At 44.8% G+C, this 14,578-nt stretch overlaps 1 protein-coding gene across 4 annotated transcripts in view; it reads left to right on the top strand.

The window, feature by feature from the left end:
* The first annotated feature begins 8,341 nt into the window (after positions 1-8,341).
* The window catches only part of LOC132239557 (ubiquinol-cytochrome-c reductase complex assembly factor 1), a 119,204-nt gene continuing 112,967 nt past the window's right edge, over positions 8,342-14,578 (top strand). Inside the window, exon 1 of one of the 4 annotated variants that reach the window (XM_059705980.1) lies at positions 8,342-8,592. In XM_059705980.1, coding sequence (XP_059561963.1) covers positions 8,569-8,592 — 24 coding nt within the window. In that variant the 5' untranslated portion in view covers positions 8,342-8,568. The remainder of the gene's footprint in view (positions 8,593-14,578) is intronic. The other 3 variants (XM_059705979.1, XM_059705981.1, XM_059705978.1) reach the window with 3 other exon arrangements.

The following is a 14,578-nucleotide window of genomic DNA, read 5'->3' as shown; positions in this document are numbered from 1 at the left end:
TGGGCAGGGGCGGGGGAGAGGGGGAGAGGGCTTGGGCAGGGGTGAGGAATGTGGGGCTGTTAGACTGTTAGATTAAAATGTACATTGATGAGATAAAAAGCAAAGCTGTGCCTAAAGCTGTTTACTCAAGGGGTCCCAATGACCCCTCAAAGAATGACTGGCCCAGGGAGGGGAGATGGGTTGCCGCATGTATACACCCGGTGTCCAGGGCCCAGTCCTTGCTTCCAGTCCTGGAAACTGAAGCAGAATGGGGCAGAGAGTACAGGCTGAGCGGGGCCAGTGCTACCTCTAACCCCATTCCTGTTCCTTCCAACGGCCCGTTGGTCTGGAGCTCTATCTGCTCTGCCGTGGCCTGCCAACAGAGTTAGGTTTTCTTTCCGGCACTTCTTAGTCAAACTGATTGTCTCTAAAATGGATCCCTATTTTAGGGAAATTCCTTAAATGTGAGGAAAATTGGGGATTTCATTTCCTCTAAACATCACTAGTATCTGCTGCCCGCTCCTCTCCCCCCCCTCCCCCCCCCACATACTCACAGAATGAACTGACCACCATTTAAAGGGGCCTCTAGTTTTTTCTGGGGAACCTGGGCTGCTAGAGATCCCTCCTCTCCCATTGAGACATCTCCTTTTTGACACTGATCACTGTTCCTCACATGAACTTGTCTGTGGCCCTGCTACCCTCCTGCTTGGCACCTTTAGTACACGCACTGCTCACCTGTCACCTCCGACCTCTTCACCCCATCTCCAGAAACAGAGCAAGAGGCCCTCCCCTGAACATTATACATGATATAAACACATAATTACATATTAGATAAATAACCTCCCTACTAATCTCAGACAGTCCAATGCCAGGCACATCCTGACAATGTTTCCTACTTGGGGCTTTGCCCAGACTAAAAGCCCACTTCCCTTTCTCCACTAGAATCTTTGGGGAGGGGCGTGAAACATATGAACTCTTGGGAGGGGAGCACAGCCCTCTGGTAGGGCAATGTGGGCACCCAAGTCCTCGTTCTAAGGGCTCAGGACCAGAATCTGCCTGGCTGAAGAGAGGGAGAACCAGGCCTCTGTTTCCCACCCAGGGGGCCTCAACATTTTCCCTACCTCTCTCCAGCTGAGCCTTTGATTCCCAGGGCTCTTCGCCAAAGCTGTTTCAACAGTGGGGATTCCTGCCCAGCTATGGGCAGATCTTGTGTCCCTTCTCTCTAGACCTGAAACCTGGGTTGTCAGGACCTAAAGCAAGAGCCCTGTGCAGGGGGCAGCCTGAGCTTGGAGCCTCGCCCTCCCTGGCTGGGCTTCGTTGTGTTTGGCTAGTGGCAGGCCTGCAAACTCTGGAAGTAAACAAAGAAGCTGCCACGGCAGACAGAGTTCTGGTGTGTGGGAGAGAGAATGAGCCTGGAAGGGAGGTGCCAGGGAAGCCAGGCCGCGGGCTGTACATACAGAGTGAGCAGTGTAGAAACTGGGTGGCTGAAACCCCAAGGGTAGAGAGGCAGGGGACGAAGGGGTCACAGGTGGGGCTGGCTCCTGCACACACTTGTTTTCTGGGCTGCGTGTCCCTAGTTTCCTGGAAAGTCTGACAGAACTGGAGCTGCTCCCTGCCTTCGCGCCGTCAAAGAGTTTCATATCACCTCAGCCACAATGCTCTCCTGCTAAAGGCCTGGGTGTTGAACTGACTGTTGTGGCTCTGGCTTGATACACAAGGAACTTCCTCTCCCATCTCAACCTGCCCTAGGACTCTCTTTCACAAAAGAGCCACTCAGACTGTGTACTGTCCCCCTTTTCCCAACCAGAAAATTGTAGGGTGGGTAGGAACAGCCCTTCCATCCTAACCATCTGACCTATTCAACCGCCTCCTTGGAAAATTATCTCCACCAGGCACCCTCTTCCATGCTCAATCTTAACAAGCTGCATATTTATACAGTACATTCTTGTACAAAAAAGGTATAAGGCTTATATCATTCCTTAGAGTTCACAAACATTCTTCGGGCCATTGTCTTGCAGCACTGAAGGGCTCAAAGGCAGCCAGTTTCAAATTTCAGATCTGTCACTTAGAGTTAGAGCACTTGGGCAAGGAACTTAATTCCATGAATCTTGGTTTCCTCATTTGCGGGGGGAAAAAAGGTGGGGAAGAGGCAAACAGTCTACCTATTTCATAGGACTAACTGTGAGGATATGAAAGACACTCAACACAGTACCTGGCACAGAGGTGGCACTCAGTAATGTTAGCTGTTATTATTAATGTGCCTCAAACAGTCCCATGAAGCAGACAGGGCAAGGAATATCACCCCCTTACCCCATTTTGACAGAAAAGGAAATTGACAGCCAGGGAGGTAACTACAGGTCTCCTACAGGTCTCAGTGTTCTTTATACCATTTTTGCTTCTTTTCTGGGCCCCAGACTCCACTGACCCCAGTCCTGGCAAGCAGTGGAATTACTCACCTGGGGTTTGGATCCTTGTCTTAAACGTATTCCCTTGGGGACACACAGCATTGTTAGTTCCTTGGGAGAAACAGCTAAGCAGAGAGCTGAAGGCAGAGACAATGGGAGGCCCATAGGAAAGGCAAGAGGTGGGGCTCCCAGTGCTATGATGCCATCTCTTGGCCTCGTCCACAATCCCGTGTTCCAGGGCCATAAGCAGGAGAATCAGCTTTTCTAAGGCTTGGAATACAGAGCCATCGGGAAGCCTCTCAGCCTTCACTCTGACTCCACAACTTGGTTGTTATATCTAATCTGAATATAGATATGAGAAAGCAGAGTAGAGGAGGATTAGTCACATATGCCTGGAAGTCAGTCGGAACTAGGTTCCAGTCTGGGTTCCACCACTTTCCAGCTGAGAGACTTTGGGCTCAGTTATTTAACCTCTCTGAGCCTCAGTTTCCCTATCTGCAGAAGAGGGATAATAATATCAAGTTTATTGGGCTTGAGATGTATTCATTCTATCAATCTTTGATTTATTGATTGGTTCATTCATTCACTAATCAGTAAGTATTTATTAAAGGTCTACTCTGGTTCAGACTCTGTGCTGAGTATTGAAATAATAACAACCACCACAATTGTTAATGTTTATTAAGGGCTTATTATGTGCCAGGTACTATACCTAGCATTTTCCATGAATTCTCTTTTCTTGCAATGATCATGTCCTCAGGTTTCATGCATGACTGGAAGAGAAAATAAAGATTCTCAAAGGATGCTAGGATGATAAGTCTATGACAGGCCGAATCAAAGGAGATGAATAATAAAAAAAAAAGGAGAAAAAGTCAAATTATACATCTGAATGCATGAAATCAACCCTACAATTACAGGATGTGGAAAAAAATGTGATTTCGTAATTTCAGATGGGAAAGAGTGTTGTAGGTAGCTATGAAATCAATTGAATATTATTTGGGTGCCTAAACGTGAATACAAGTGTGGGCTTCATTACTAGACATGTAGTGTTAAATCCTAAGGAAACTGTGTTTCTGCTCAGTTAAGCAGGAGTTGGAGAGTGTTGGGATGGGGAGAGTAAGGGAGAGAAGCAAAGTCAAGGGTGAATCCTGTGGTTTTTTGCTTGGGCAACTGGGTAAACAGTGTGCCATTCAACAACAACAAAAAAGAGAACACGGAAAGAGAAATAGATTTTGAGAGGAAGATGATGAGGTCAGCTTTGGACATCAAGTTTGAAAAATTCTTTTATTTATTGATTTTAGAGAGAGGGGGACGGGAGAGAAAAAGAAACATCGACTTGTTGCTCCACCCACCCGTGCATTCATTGGTTGCTTCTTATTTGTGACCTGACCAGAAAAACTCTTTAGAGATTAGCTTTAAATAGGAAAAGCAACAATTCTTCCATGAAATGATAAAAAGAAGAAAGAACACATGCATACAGTAAAATCAGGTACTTGATTTAGTGGTTGGAAGTTGAGTTTCCTTCTGACGGCTTATAACTTCTATTTTCTCTGTGAAGTAAGAGGTGAGGCCATCTGTCCAAAGACAGTAGAAAGGGTCTCTGCAGATGTAATCAAGTCAATATGAAGTCATTAGTGGGCCTAAGCCAGTATGACTGGAATCCTTATAAGAGTACAAGAGACACAGAGAATGGCACACAGGGAGAAGGCCATGTGATGAGAGAGGCAGAGAACAGAATGATAAAGCTGTAAAGCAAGAAACACAAGGGTTGCTGGCAACTGCCAGAAGCTAGAAAGAAGCAAGAAATGATCCTCCTCTAGAGCCTTCGGTAGAGCATGGTCCTGCCAAAACCTTGATTTTGGACCTTTAGCCTCCAGAACTTCAAAAGAATATATTTTTATGGTTTTAAGCCACTTGATTTTTGTTTTGTTTTGTCATGTCAGCCCTAGGAATCTAATACAGTTATAAATAGTAGTATTGGAGAAGGGGGGGCGGGGACAGGGTTGAGCACAACAGAAGTTGGTAGCCATATTTGGGAGGTACCAATAGGCCTCTTGCATGATTTTCTCCAATAGAACTCAATAATCTAGATGTAAGGGGTAGATTAAACGGACAATTACAAGGTTGGGGTCTTTCCAGGTGGACAGGATAGAAAGACATTTGAGCAAAGGACTTAATATTGGCAAGAAAATAATTAAAATGACAGACTACATGGTCTGAGCTAGAAAGGAGAGGTAGTAAAGAGAGGAGAGGGTTGACAGATGATAAAGAGGAGATTAAAACCCTGGAGGTCTCAACAAGGTAGAGTGACAGTTGTAGTAGGAGTAATGGATAAAAGATGAAATAATAGGGTGATGAGAACACAGAATGACATAAATTTAAAATTTCAGAATTATAATTCTGGTGATGAGGTCCAGAAATAGACAGCTGGACACTTCATAGAAATGGTATCGTACTTATACAATATGCAACCTCTTGTTATTGACTTCTTTCACATAGCATACAGTGTTTGAGGGTCATCCACATTGTAGCATGTATCAGTTTATTCCCTTTTATTGCTGTATAATAAAACATTTTCTGGATATACCACATTTTATTTAGCCATTCATCAGTCAATGGACATTTGTTTCCACTTTTTAGCTGTGAACATTAATATACAAGTTTTTGTATAAACATGTCTAAATTTATCTTGAATGTACACATAAGAATTGAGTCACTGGGTCATATAGTAATTCTATGTTTATAATTTTAAGGAAAAGCCAGACTATTTTCCAAAGCAGCTGTACCACTTTACACTTGCATCAATAATGTATGAGGGATACAGTTTTTTCATATCCTTGCCAGCACTTTGTATTATATGTCTGCCATCTAGAGGGTGTGTGAAGTGGTATCTCATTGTGTGTGTGTGTTTGTGTGTGTATTTCCCTAATGACTAATGTTGCTAATCATCTTTCCATTAACTTAAGGGCCATTCATATGTCTTCTTTGGAGAAATGGTTAATCAAATGCTTTGCCCATTTTAATTGGGTGTTTATTTTATTTTTAAAAATGTTTTTGTTGATTTTTAGAGAGGTGAAGGGAGAGAGAGAAACATCCATGTGAGAGTGTAACATAGATTGACTGCCTCCTGCATACCCCCTACTAAGGATTAAGCCCCCAACCCAGCCATATGTCCTGACTGGAAATCGAATTGGCAACCTTTCAGTGCACAGGTCGATGCTAAACCAACTGAGCCACAGCAGTCAGGGTAGGTGTTTATTGTTTTATTATTAACTTGTAGAGTTCTGTATATAGTCCAGATACAAGTCCTTTATCAGATACATGACTTGCAAATATTTTCTCCCATTCCACATGTTTTTACTTTCTTGATGGTATCTTTTACAATACAAAAGTTAACATGTTTATGTAGTCTAATTTATTTTTCTTTTGTTATCTATGCTTTTGCTATTGCATCTAAGAAGGCTTTGCCTAATACAGGGTCATGACGATTTACTCTTATGTTTTCTTTTAAAAATTTTATAGTTTAGCTATTACATTTAGGCCTCTGTCCCATTTTGAGTTAATTTACCATATGTTTGTGAGATAGGAGTTCAACTCAATTCTTTTGAATATTTTTTTAAAAATTGTGATTATGTATTATACATCTACTACTCTAATATTTTTGAAGGCAAGGACCAAGTTCTACTTCTTCGTATTTGCCATAAAACCAATGAATAAACTTTTTCCCCCAGAATTATATTTTGAGAATGATATGGGTATTTTTAATTTCAATTTTAAAGGTAATTATATAGATACTAGAGGCCCAGTGCACAAAAATTTGTGCACTCAGGGGGGTCCCTCAGCTTGGCCTGTGCACTCTCACAGTCTGGGACCCCTTGGGGGATGACCACCTGCAAGCTTAGGCCTGCTCCCTGGGGGATTGGGCATAAACTGGCAGTCAGACATCCCTCTGGAAACCCGGGAGCCCTCGGGGGATGTCCACTTGCCAGCAGGGAACAGGCCTAAGCTGCAGTCGGACATCCTTAATGCTGCTGAGGAGGCAGGAGAGGCTCCCACCACCACCACTGTACTGGCAGCTGTCAGCCTGGCTTGTGGCTGAGCAGAGCTCCCCCTATGGGAGATCACTGACCACCAGGGGCAGCTCCTGCATTGAGTGTCTGCCCCCTGGTGGTCAGTGTGTCATAGTGACCAGTCATTACCAGTCTTTCTGCTGTTAGGGTCAATTTGCATATTACCATTTTATTATATAGGATGATACAAACTTTAAATAAGACAAAAGGATAGATAGTAAAAAATGTCTACCTTCCACCCTAACCGGTTTGGCTCAGTGGATAGAGCGTCAGCCTGTGGACTCAAGGGTCCCAGGTTCGATTCTGGTCAAGGGCATGTACCTTGGTTGCGGACACAACCCCGGTGGGGATTGTGCGGGGGGCAGCTGATCAATGTTTCTCTCTCATCGATGTTTCTGACTCTCTATCCCTCTCCCTTCCTCTCTGTAAAAAATCAATAAAATATATATTTTTAAAAAATGTCTACCTTCCATTTCTAACCTCTTGTCTCCCAAATCTCTTCCTCAGAATCAACAACTATTAACACCATTACTGTTTCTTGTATACGCTTCCAGTAATTTTCTGTACCCATACTAGTACACACAGAAGCCAAAGTCTTTACCATGGCCTACAAGGTCCCCCAGATCTGGCCTCTAGCGCCACCTTGTCAACTTCATCTCCTACCATACTCTTTCTTAAGTCATTTGACTCAAACCATATTAACCTCCTTGCTCTTCCTGGGAAGACCAAGCATTCTCCATGTTGGGGCCTTGGTACTTGCTCTCTCTGCCAAGGATGCTCTTTTCCAAGATATTGACATGGGTCACTCTCTCATTGACATGGGCCAGATTCTCATTTCATTCATACCTCTGATCAAATCCAGTGAGGTTTTGCCTGATCACCTTAACTAAAATAGCACCTCGCCTTCTCACTTTTTATTCTTATCCTGCTTTGCATGTACCAATACCCGGCATCAGATTATATTTATTTGTCTATTGTTTGTCTCCCTTTACTGTAACTTTTCTACTGTATCTTTGGCATCTAGATCTGAGCCTGAATCATGGTAAGTGCTCAGCAAATATATATATTTTTAATGAATGAATGAATTACAATGTGGTGCCTCTAAGGAAGTACGAAAGTTCTGAGGGGTAGAGACAGTGTAAAGGGAGAGAGGAAATGTAGCAAGGGAGAGGGAGCTTTGAGAGAACCATGGAACTTGCTGGGGCTTCAGGCCGAGTGTTAAGGAGGTGATGAGCCCTGGTGGTGGAGGCTTTGGTGTCAGGCCTCTTCATTCCTAATTTACCCACCATCCTCGGCAACCTAAATGTCTCAGTAAATGACGCATCCTAAGTCATGAGCTCTGTTCTTTGAAGGCCTCCAGTCCAGGGACCTTCACCTCCACTTCATTTCAGCCACGTTCTTCCAGTCACCCCCTGCACTTGGTCATCATTCCCAACAGTTCTAACCCTAAAACCTTAAATTAAAAAATATCACTGTCTGATCAAGACTTTCTTATCCTTTAAACTCTCAGTTTTGCTCATTACATTTTCTTTTACTCATTTGCCCCTTCTTCTTTCCTAACAACCTCTTCCTCTCTTTCTATTCTTCACTATATAGATGTCCTGGCCTATCACTCAAACCTCTTTCTTGACAATATCATCACCTTCTTCTAAGGGAGCTCCCCAAATCCTGGTCTTTTAACCGCAGGGAAAAGGGGGGATCTTCTCGGGAGTCAAGCTTGGGAAGGAGGGGTTCTGATAAGAGGGCGCTGAGTAGTGAGGCTGGTTGAGGTCGGGGATAAGGGGAGAGCTATGCAAATCCCGAAGCCGGAGGTCAGGGAAGGCCGGCGTTGCAGAGGACTTCAGCCTCCGTGAGCGTCGGGCGTGGACGAGCGAGCGAGGGGGAGGCGGGTCCAGACGCAGTCCCGGCCGACAGCCCTGCTCACCGGGTTCCGCGCACCGAGGGAAGCGCGCGCATCCTGGCAGCGGCCTTTGTGCGCCTGCGCCGCCGTTGCCAGGCGCCCGCTGGCTCGGGGACGCTGGTCGGGACGACCCAGTAGAGGACGACCCAGGGAAGGCGTAGCGGCAGCCGGGACTCCGGAAGCTCACCCTTCACCCGGAAATGGTTGTTGAGGAAACATGGCGTTGCTGGTGCGAGTCCTTGTGAGTGAAGGAATGATTTCGTGCGGTTGTCCGCGGGCCCGGGTTGGAGTCGGAGAGGACGGGGTGGGAGAAGCTGGAAGGAAGTGCACAGGGGGGGTCTGTGCGGCCGCCTCTCTGCGGGGAAACTGAGGCAGCTTCCCGCCTCCCTCTGACGTTTTTGGCCGTGGTTTCCCCCCTTGGGAGGAGAGGGAGAGTGACATCGGATCTGAATTCGATGCGGTTTGGTTTTCCTCAGTCGCCGCCTGCGACCGCTTCCCCTCAGGGAGAGGCGGCACGTGGGGCGCTGATGCGAGTTCCGCGAGACAGGGTTCTATCCGGTCCCTGTTCTGTCGCCGAGGTACCGTGTGACGCCGGGCAGGTCCCTCTCAGACCTCAGGAGCCTGACGTGGGAAACGAGGACGTTCATCTGCGGCCCTTTGGGACCCCGAGGTTTCCCGGGTTTGTTTCAGAGAGCAGTCGGTCAATTCTGAACGACCGTTACGTGGGCTACCGTGACAAATGATCAGGTTGAAAGCTGCGCGAAAACTGAGGTCCTCGCTGCCGTTTTCACTCGGCCTCGTACAGTGTCTGGCATATCATAGGTGTCCGATAGACGGTTGTTGAACGAATGAATGAAGAATGAGGTCGGGAAGGACTACTCAACTAACTCGCACCCTTATGGGAAGCTACTGCCCTTGTGATTCAGCCCGGATCCTTCTAGCATAATGCGACCTCCAGGAACGAAAGGAGAGAGAAAGTGGCCGCAGGGAAAGGTTAGGAGGATACAGAGCTTAGCCTGCTAACCGTGGAGGGATGGGAGAGTATAATTTTAGCAAGTTTTTCAAAACCTGGGTCAAGGACATTGGTGTTTCATAGCTGAGACTATCAGTTCTTGCCTCTGGTTGTCTTTTGAGTTGCCATTTTACACTTTCTAATCTTTTACTATATGGCTTACAAGGACTGCAGTTTTACTTATATTTCTTCTCAGTCTAGCAAAGTGCAGTGCCCACGATTGCTGCTCAGTATATATATATATATATATATATATATATATATATATATATATATATATATATATATATATATATATATATATATATATTTGTTTGAAGGATAGCTTTTATAACCTAGAGAAAGATTCACTTGGCAGAGTAATTGTTGATGCAAGAGCAAGAATTGATTGAGATCAGGACTGCTGAGGAAATGATGACTAGGATGTCCCAGCTTATTTAGTGTGTGTGTGTTTTACTTTTTTAATATATTTTTTATTGATTTCAGAGAGGGACAGAGATAGAAACATCAATGGTGAGAGAGAATCATTGATCAGCTACCTCCTGCACACCCCCTCCTGGGGATTGAGCCCACAACCTGGGTATGTGCCCTTGACTGGAATTGAACCTGGGACCCTTCAGTCCACAGGCTGACACTCTATCCACTGAGCCAAATCAGCTAGGGCCCAAGTTATTTAGTTTTTAAGATGGATACTTGGGGGAAGAGATGAAAAGTTTATTGGGCAGTATACCTGAAATGAACCCCTTAGTTTGTTTTGGAAGTTAGCAGATGCCCCAGCTATCTTAGATATTCTTATTCCTGAGCATGTGGAGTGTTTCAGGTTCATTTCTTCTTAGGTGGTAGCATCCATAGATTCTGCCTCTCTGAATGGATTCTATTAATTGGATCTGTCCTACCCCCACCCCCATTTATCCTTTCTAGTAATCTTTTTAGGGGAAAAGTAAGTTTAGATAAGGAAAGTCACTTTCACTTTATACAGTGAATCTTTGAGGTCCTTTAAACATTTATATATATAAAAGCCCAGCGACCGGAACGGCAGAACGACTGGCATGATAGGTGGCTATGATGCACACTGCAGCAGCCAACCAGCCGATCCGGGCCCCGATTGGCCCTCAATACCCTGATTGGGGGAGGGGCTGGCTGCCAACTGCCTGTGGCCCCTTTCCCAGCTAGCTTGGGTACCCCCCCCATCGGCCCCCAACATCCCAATCTAGGGTGGGGCCGCCGGCCAACCGCCTGCGGCCCCTCCCCTTGGTCGGTCCCACCTCCGTTTGGACCCCCCATCCCAATCAGGAGTGGGGCTGGCTGGCCAACTACTAGGGCCCCTCTTCCCCGCCGGACTGGTGTTATAATGTAACTAGAGGCCCGGTGCATGAAATTTGTGCACTCAGGGGAAGGTGTCCCTCAGCCTGGCCTGTGCCCTCTTACAGACCAGGAGCCCTCAGGGGATGTCCAACTCCAGGGGGAGCGGGCCTAAGCTGGCAGTCAGACATCCTTAGCGCTGCCACAGAGGCAGGAGAGGCTTCCGCCACCGCCGCTGCGCTTGCCAGCTGTGAGCCCAGCTTCTGGCTGAGTGGCACTCCCCCTGTGGGAGCACACTGACCATCAGGGGGCAGCTCCTGCATTGAGTGCCTGCCCCCTGGTGGTCAATGCACATCATAGCGACCGGTTCTGCTGTTTGGGCGATTTGCATATTACCCTTTTATTATATTTATTATTATATAGGATGTGTGACAAAGCAGTGGAAACTCCTGTAGGACAGGTTAAAAGTGTCAGTAAACATGAAAGTAGCAGATATTTATGGATCACCTACTCTGAAGAGGTATTTGGGTTAGGCATGTGAGGAACTCACAGATACAGGAAAGTGCACATGTTTAGGAGTCTGAAGGGCCTTGGTTGTAAGCTTAGCTCTGTTACTTCTGTGGGTGTGACTTTGAGCAAGTCACCTAACTTCTCTGAGTCTCAGATTTTTTTAACAGTAAATTTGATAGGGTTGACCAGAGAATCAAATGGGACCAGTGATATATTTACATGCTTTTCTAAATTAAAAATTTTTATTTTGAAAGTATAAAATTTTTTTTTTTAATATTCAACATAGTAAACACTCACATACTCACTATTAGATTTTTTTTGGTTTGTTTGTTAATCCTCACCCGAGGATATTTTTCCATTGATTTTTAGAGAGTGGAACAGAGTAAGAGAGACAGAAACATCGATGTGAGAGACACACATCAATTGGTTATCTCCTGCATGCACCCAACCAGGGCCAGGGATTGAGCCTGCAACTGAGGCACATACCCTTAACTGGAATCGAACCTGGGACCCTTCAGTCCGAGGGCTGCTCTATCCACTGAGCCAAACTGGTTAGGGCTAGAGTTTAAAAAAAAATATTAGTAGATCCCTGTAGTAGTTGTGGATGGATCAGAGAGAGCTGAAATTAGAGACCCCCAAAGTCCATCAGAAGGTACTTAAGTAATCCTGGAAGAAGTGATAAAAACCTATAGTAAGGGAGGAGGAGCAGTGTGGTTAAAGAGGAAGGGATGGTTTCAATAGGAAAGAGAGTATATAGGGCTTGATGAGAGGTTAGATATGGAGGGTGAGGGAGAAGGAGGAGTCTTAACAGTGAGATCCAGGTCAGCCTTTGATAACTGAGTTAATAGTAGTGTCCACTGAGAAGATCCAGCTGGAGATAGATATTTTTTTTTCTTTTTTAGCAGTTGGAGAGTTGGTGTTCATGAGAGCGAGACAGTGCTGCGATAAAGGTTATAGTTGTTGAGATTTCCTGGGCAATAATATTAACAGCTAACATTTATAGGGCACTTACCATGTGCTAAGCACTCTTACATACTTCATATATGTGAACTTAATCTTTACAACAGCCCTTTGAAAAGGTAAGCACTATTATTTTCCCCATTTTACTGATAAGAAAATTGAACCACAGAGAGGTAGTGTTCCTGAAACATTCTCATTAGTCTTCCTTTATTTTTTCTTCTTTCAGACTTACTGGTCAGTTTTATTCCCTGTCCAATGATGGGTTTGGGAAGGAGGAGGAAACTAAAACACTGCTATTGCTGAGTAGCTCCAGAAGGGGAACTGGCCTTTTGAGTAGTGCAATGGGACTTGCTTATAGTTTTACTGGAAGCCTGGTGCACGGATTCGTGCACCAGTGGGGTCCCTTGGCTTGGCCTGCGGGGATCAGGCTGAAACTGTCTCTCCAACATCCCCCGAGGGGTCCCAGATAGCTAGAAGGCGGTTCTTGGGTGACGCACCTGCACCCCAGAATTGGGCTCCCTCCTCTCTGGTTCCGGGTGCGTCACCCAAGAACCACAGCTGCCAAGTTACCACAGCTTATCAGCTCCTGTGTTGAGTGTCTGCCCTCTGGTGGTCATTGCGCGTCATAACTACTGGTCGGACGGTGGCTTAGGCTTTTATATATATAAATGAGCTGTCCTGGGCATTGGTGATCATTTTTGCTTTTCATTGACAATAGTAGAAATTACAGAAAGACACTCTGTACTTTAAAATTTTTTTTAGTAAAATATACATAATGTAAATGTACCATTTTAACCATTTTTGAGTATTCAGTTGAGGGCATTAAATACATTCACATTGTTGTGCTACTATTACCACCAACATCCACTGTTTTCTTTTTTTTTCTTCTTCTTTTTTTTTTTTTATTGCTTAAAGTATTACAAAGGGTATTACATATGTGTCCATTTTATCCCCCCGCCCTAGACAGTCCCCTAGCCTCCCCTATTCCCCAGTGTCTTATGTCCATTGGTTATGCTTATATGCATGCATACAAGTCCTTTAGTTGATCTCTTACCCCTCTACCTCCTGCCCCCCAACCCTCCCTGGCCTTCCCGCTGCAGTTTGACAATCTGTTTGAGGCAGCTCTGCCTCTGTATCTATTATTGTTCAAAAGTTTATAATGGTCTCTATTGTCCATGAATGAGTGAGATCATGTGGTATTTTTCCTTTATTGACTGGCTTATTTCACTTAGCATAATGCTCTCCAGTTCCATCCATGACGTTGCAAATGGTACGAGTTCCTTCCTTTTTACAGCAGCATAGTATTCCATCGTGTAGATGTACCACAGTTTTCTAATCCATTCATCTACTGATGGGCACTTAGGCTGTTTCCAAATCTTAGCTATGGTGAATTGTGCTGCTATGAACATAGGGGTGCATATATCCTTTCTGATTGGTGTTTCCGGTTTCTTGGGATATATTCCTAGAAGTGGGATCACAGGGTCAAATGGGAGTTCCATTTTCAGTTTTTTAAGGAAACTCCATACTGTCTTCCATAGTGGCTGCACCAGTCTGCATTCCCACCAGCAGTGCACAAGTGTTCCTTTTTCTCCACATCCTCTCCAGCACTTGTCCTTTGTTGATTTGTTGATGATAGCCAGTCTGACAGGTGTGAGATGGTACCTCATTGTTGTTTTGATTTGCATCTCTCGGATGATTAGTGACTTTGAGCATGTTTTCATATGTCTCTTGGCTTTCTGAATGTCCTCTTTTGAAAGGTGTCTATTTAGGTCCTTTGCCCATTTTTTGATTGGATTGTTTATCTTCCTTTTGTTAAGTTGTATGAGTTCCCTATAAATTTTGGAGATTAGGCCCTTATCAGATATGACATTGGCAAATATGTTTTCCCACAGAGTGGGTTTTCTCGTTGTTTTGTTGATGGTTTCTTTTGCTGTGCAGAAGCTTTTTATTTTGATGTAGTCCCATTTGTTCATTTTCTCTTTCGTTTCAAGCGCCCTAGGAGTTGTATCAGTGAAGAAATTGCTTCGGCATATGTCTGAGATTTTGTTGCCTTTGGCTTCTTCTAGAATTTTTATGGTTTCCTGTCGTACATTTAAGTCCTTTATCCATTTTGAGTTTATTTTTGTGTATGGTGTAAGTTGGTGGTCTAGTTTCATTTTCTTGCATATATCTGTCCAATTTTCCCAACACCATTTGTTGAAGAGACTATCTTGGCTCCATTGTATGTTCTTGCCTCCTTTGTCAAATATTAATTGAGCATATTGGTTCGGGCCGATTTCTGGGCTCTCTATTCTATTCCATTGATCTATATGCCTATTCTTGTGCCAGTACCAGGCAGTTTTGAGAACAGTGGCTTTGTAATACAACTTGATATCTGGTATTGAGATCCCACCTACTTTGTTCTTTTTCAGGATTGCTGCAGCTATTCGGGGTCTTTTTTTAT

This window comes from Myotis daubentonii, chromosome 8, assembly GCF_963259705.1.
Source record: "Myotis daubentonii chromosome 8, mMyoDau2.1, whole genome shotgun sequence".
NCBI classification, from domain to species: Eukaryota; Metazoa; Chordata; class Mammalia; order Chiroptera; family Vespertilionidae; genus Myotis; species Myotis daubentonii.
Note: the sequence above shows the minus strand (reverse complement) of the source record. Positions and strands in the feature narration are given on the sequence as shown.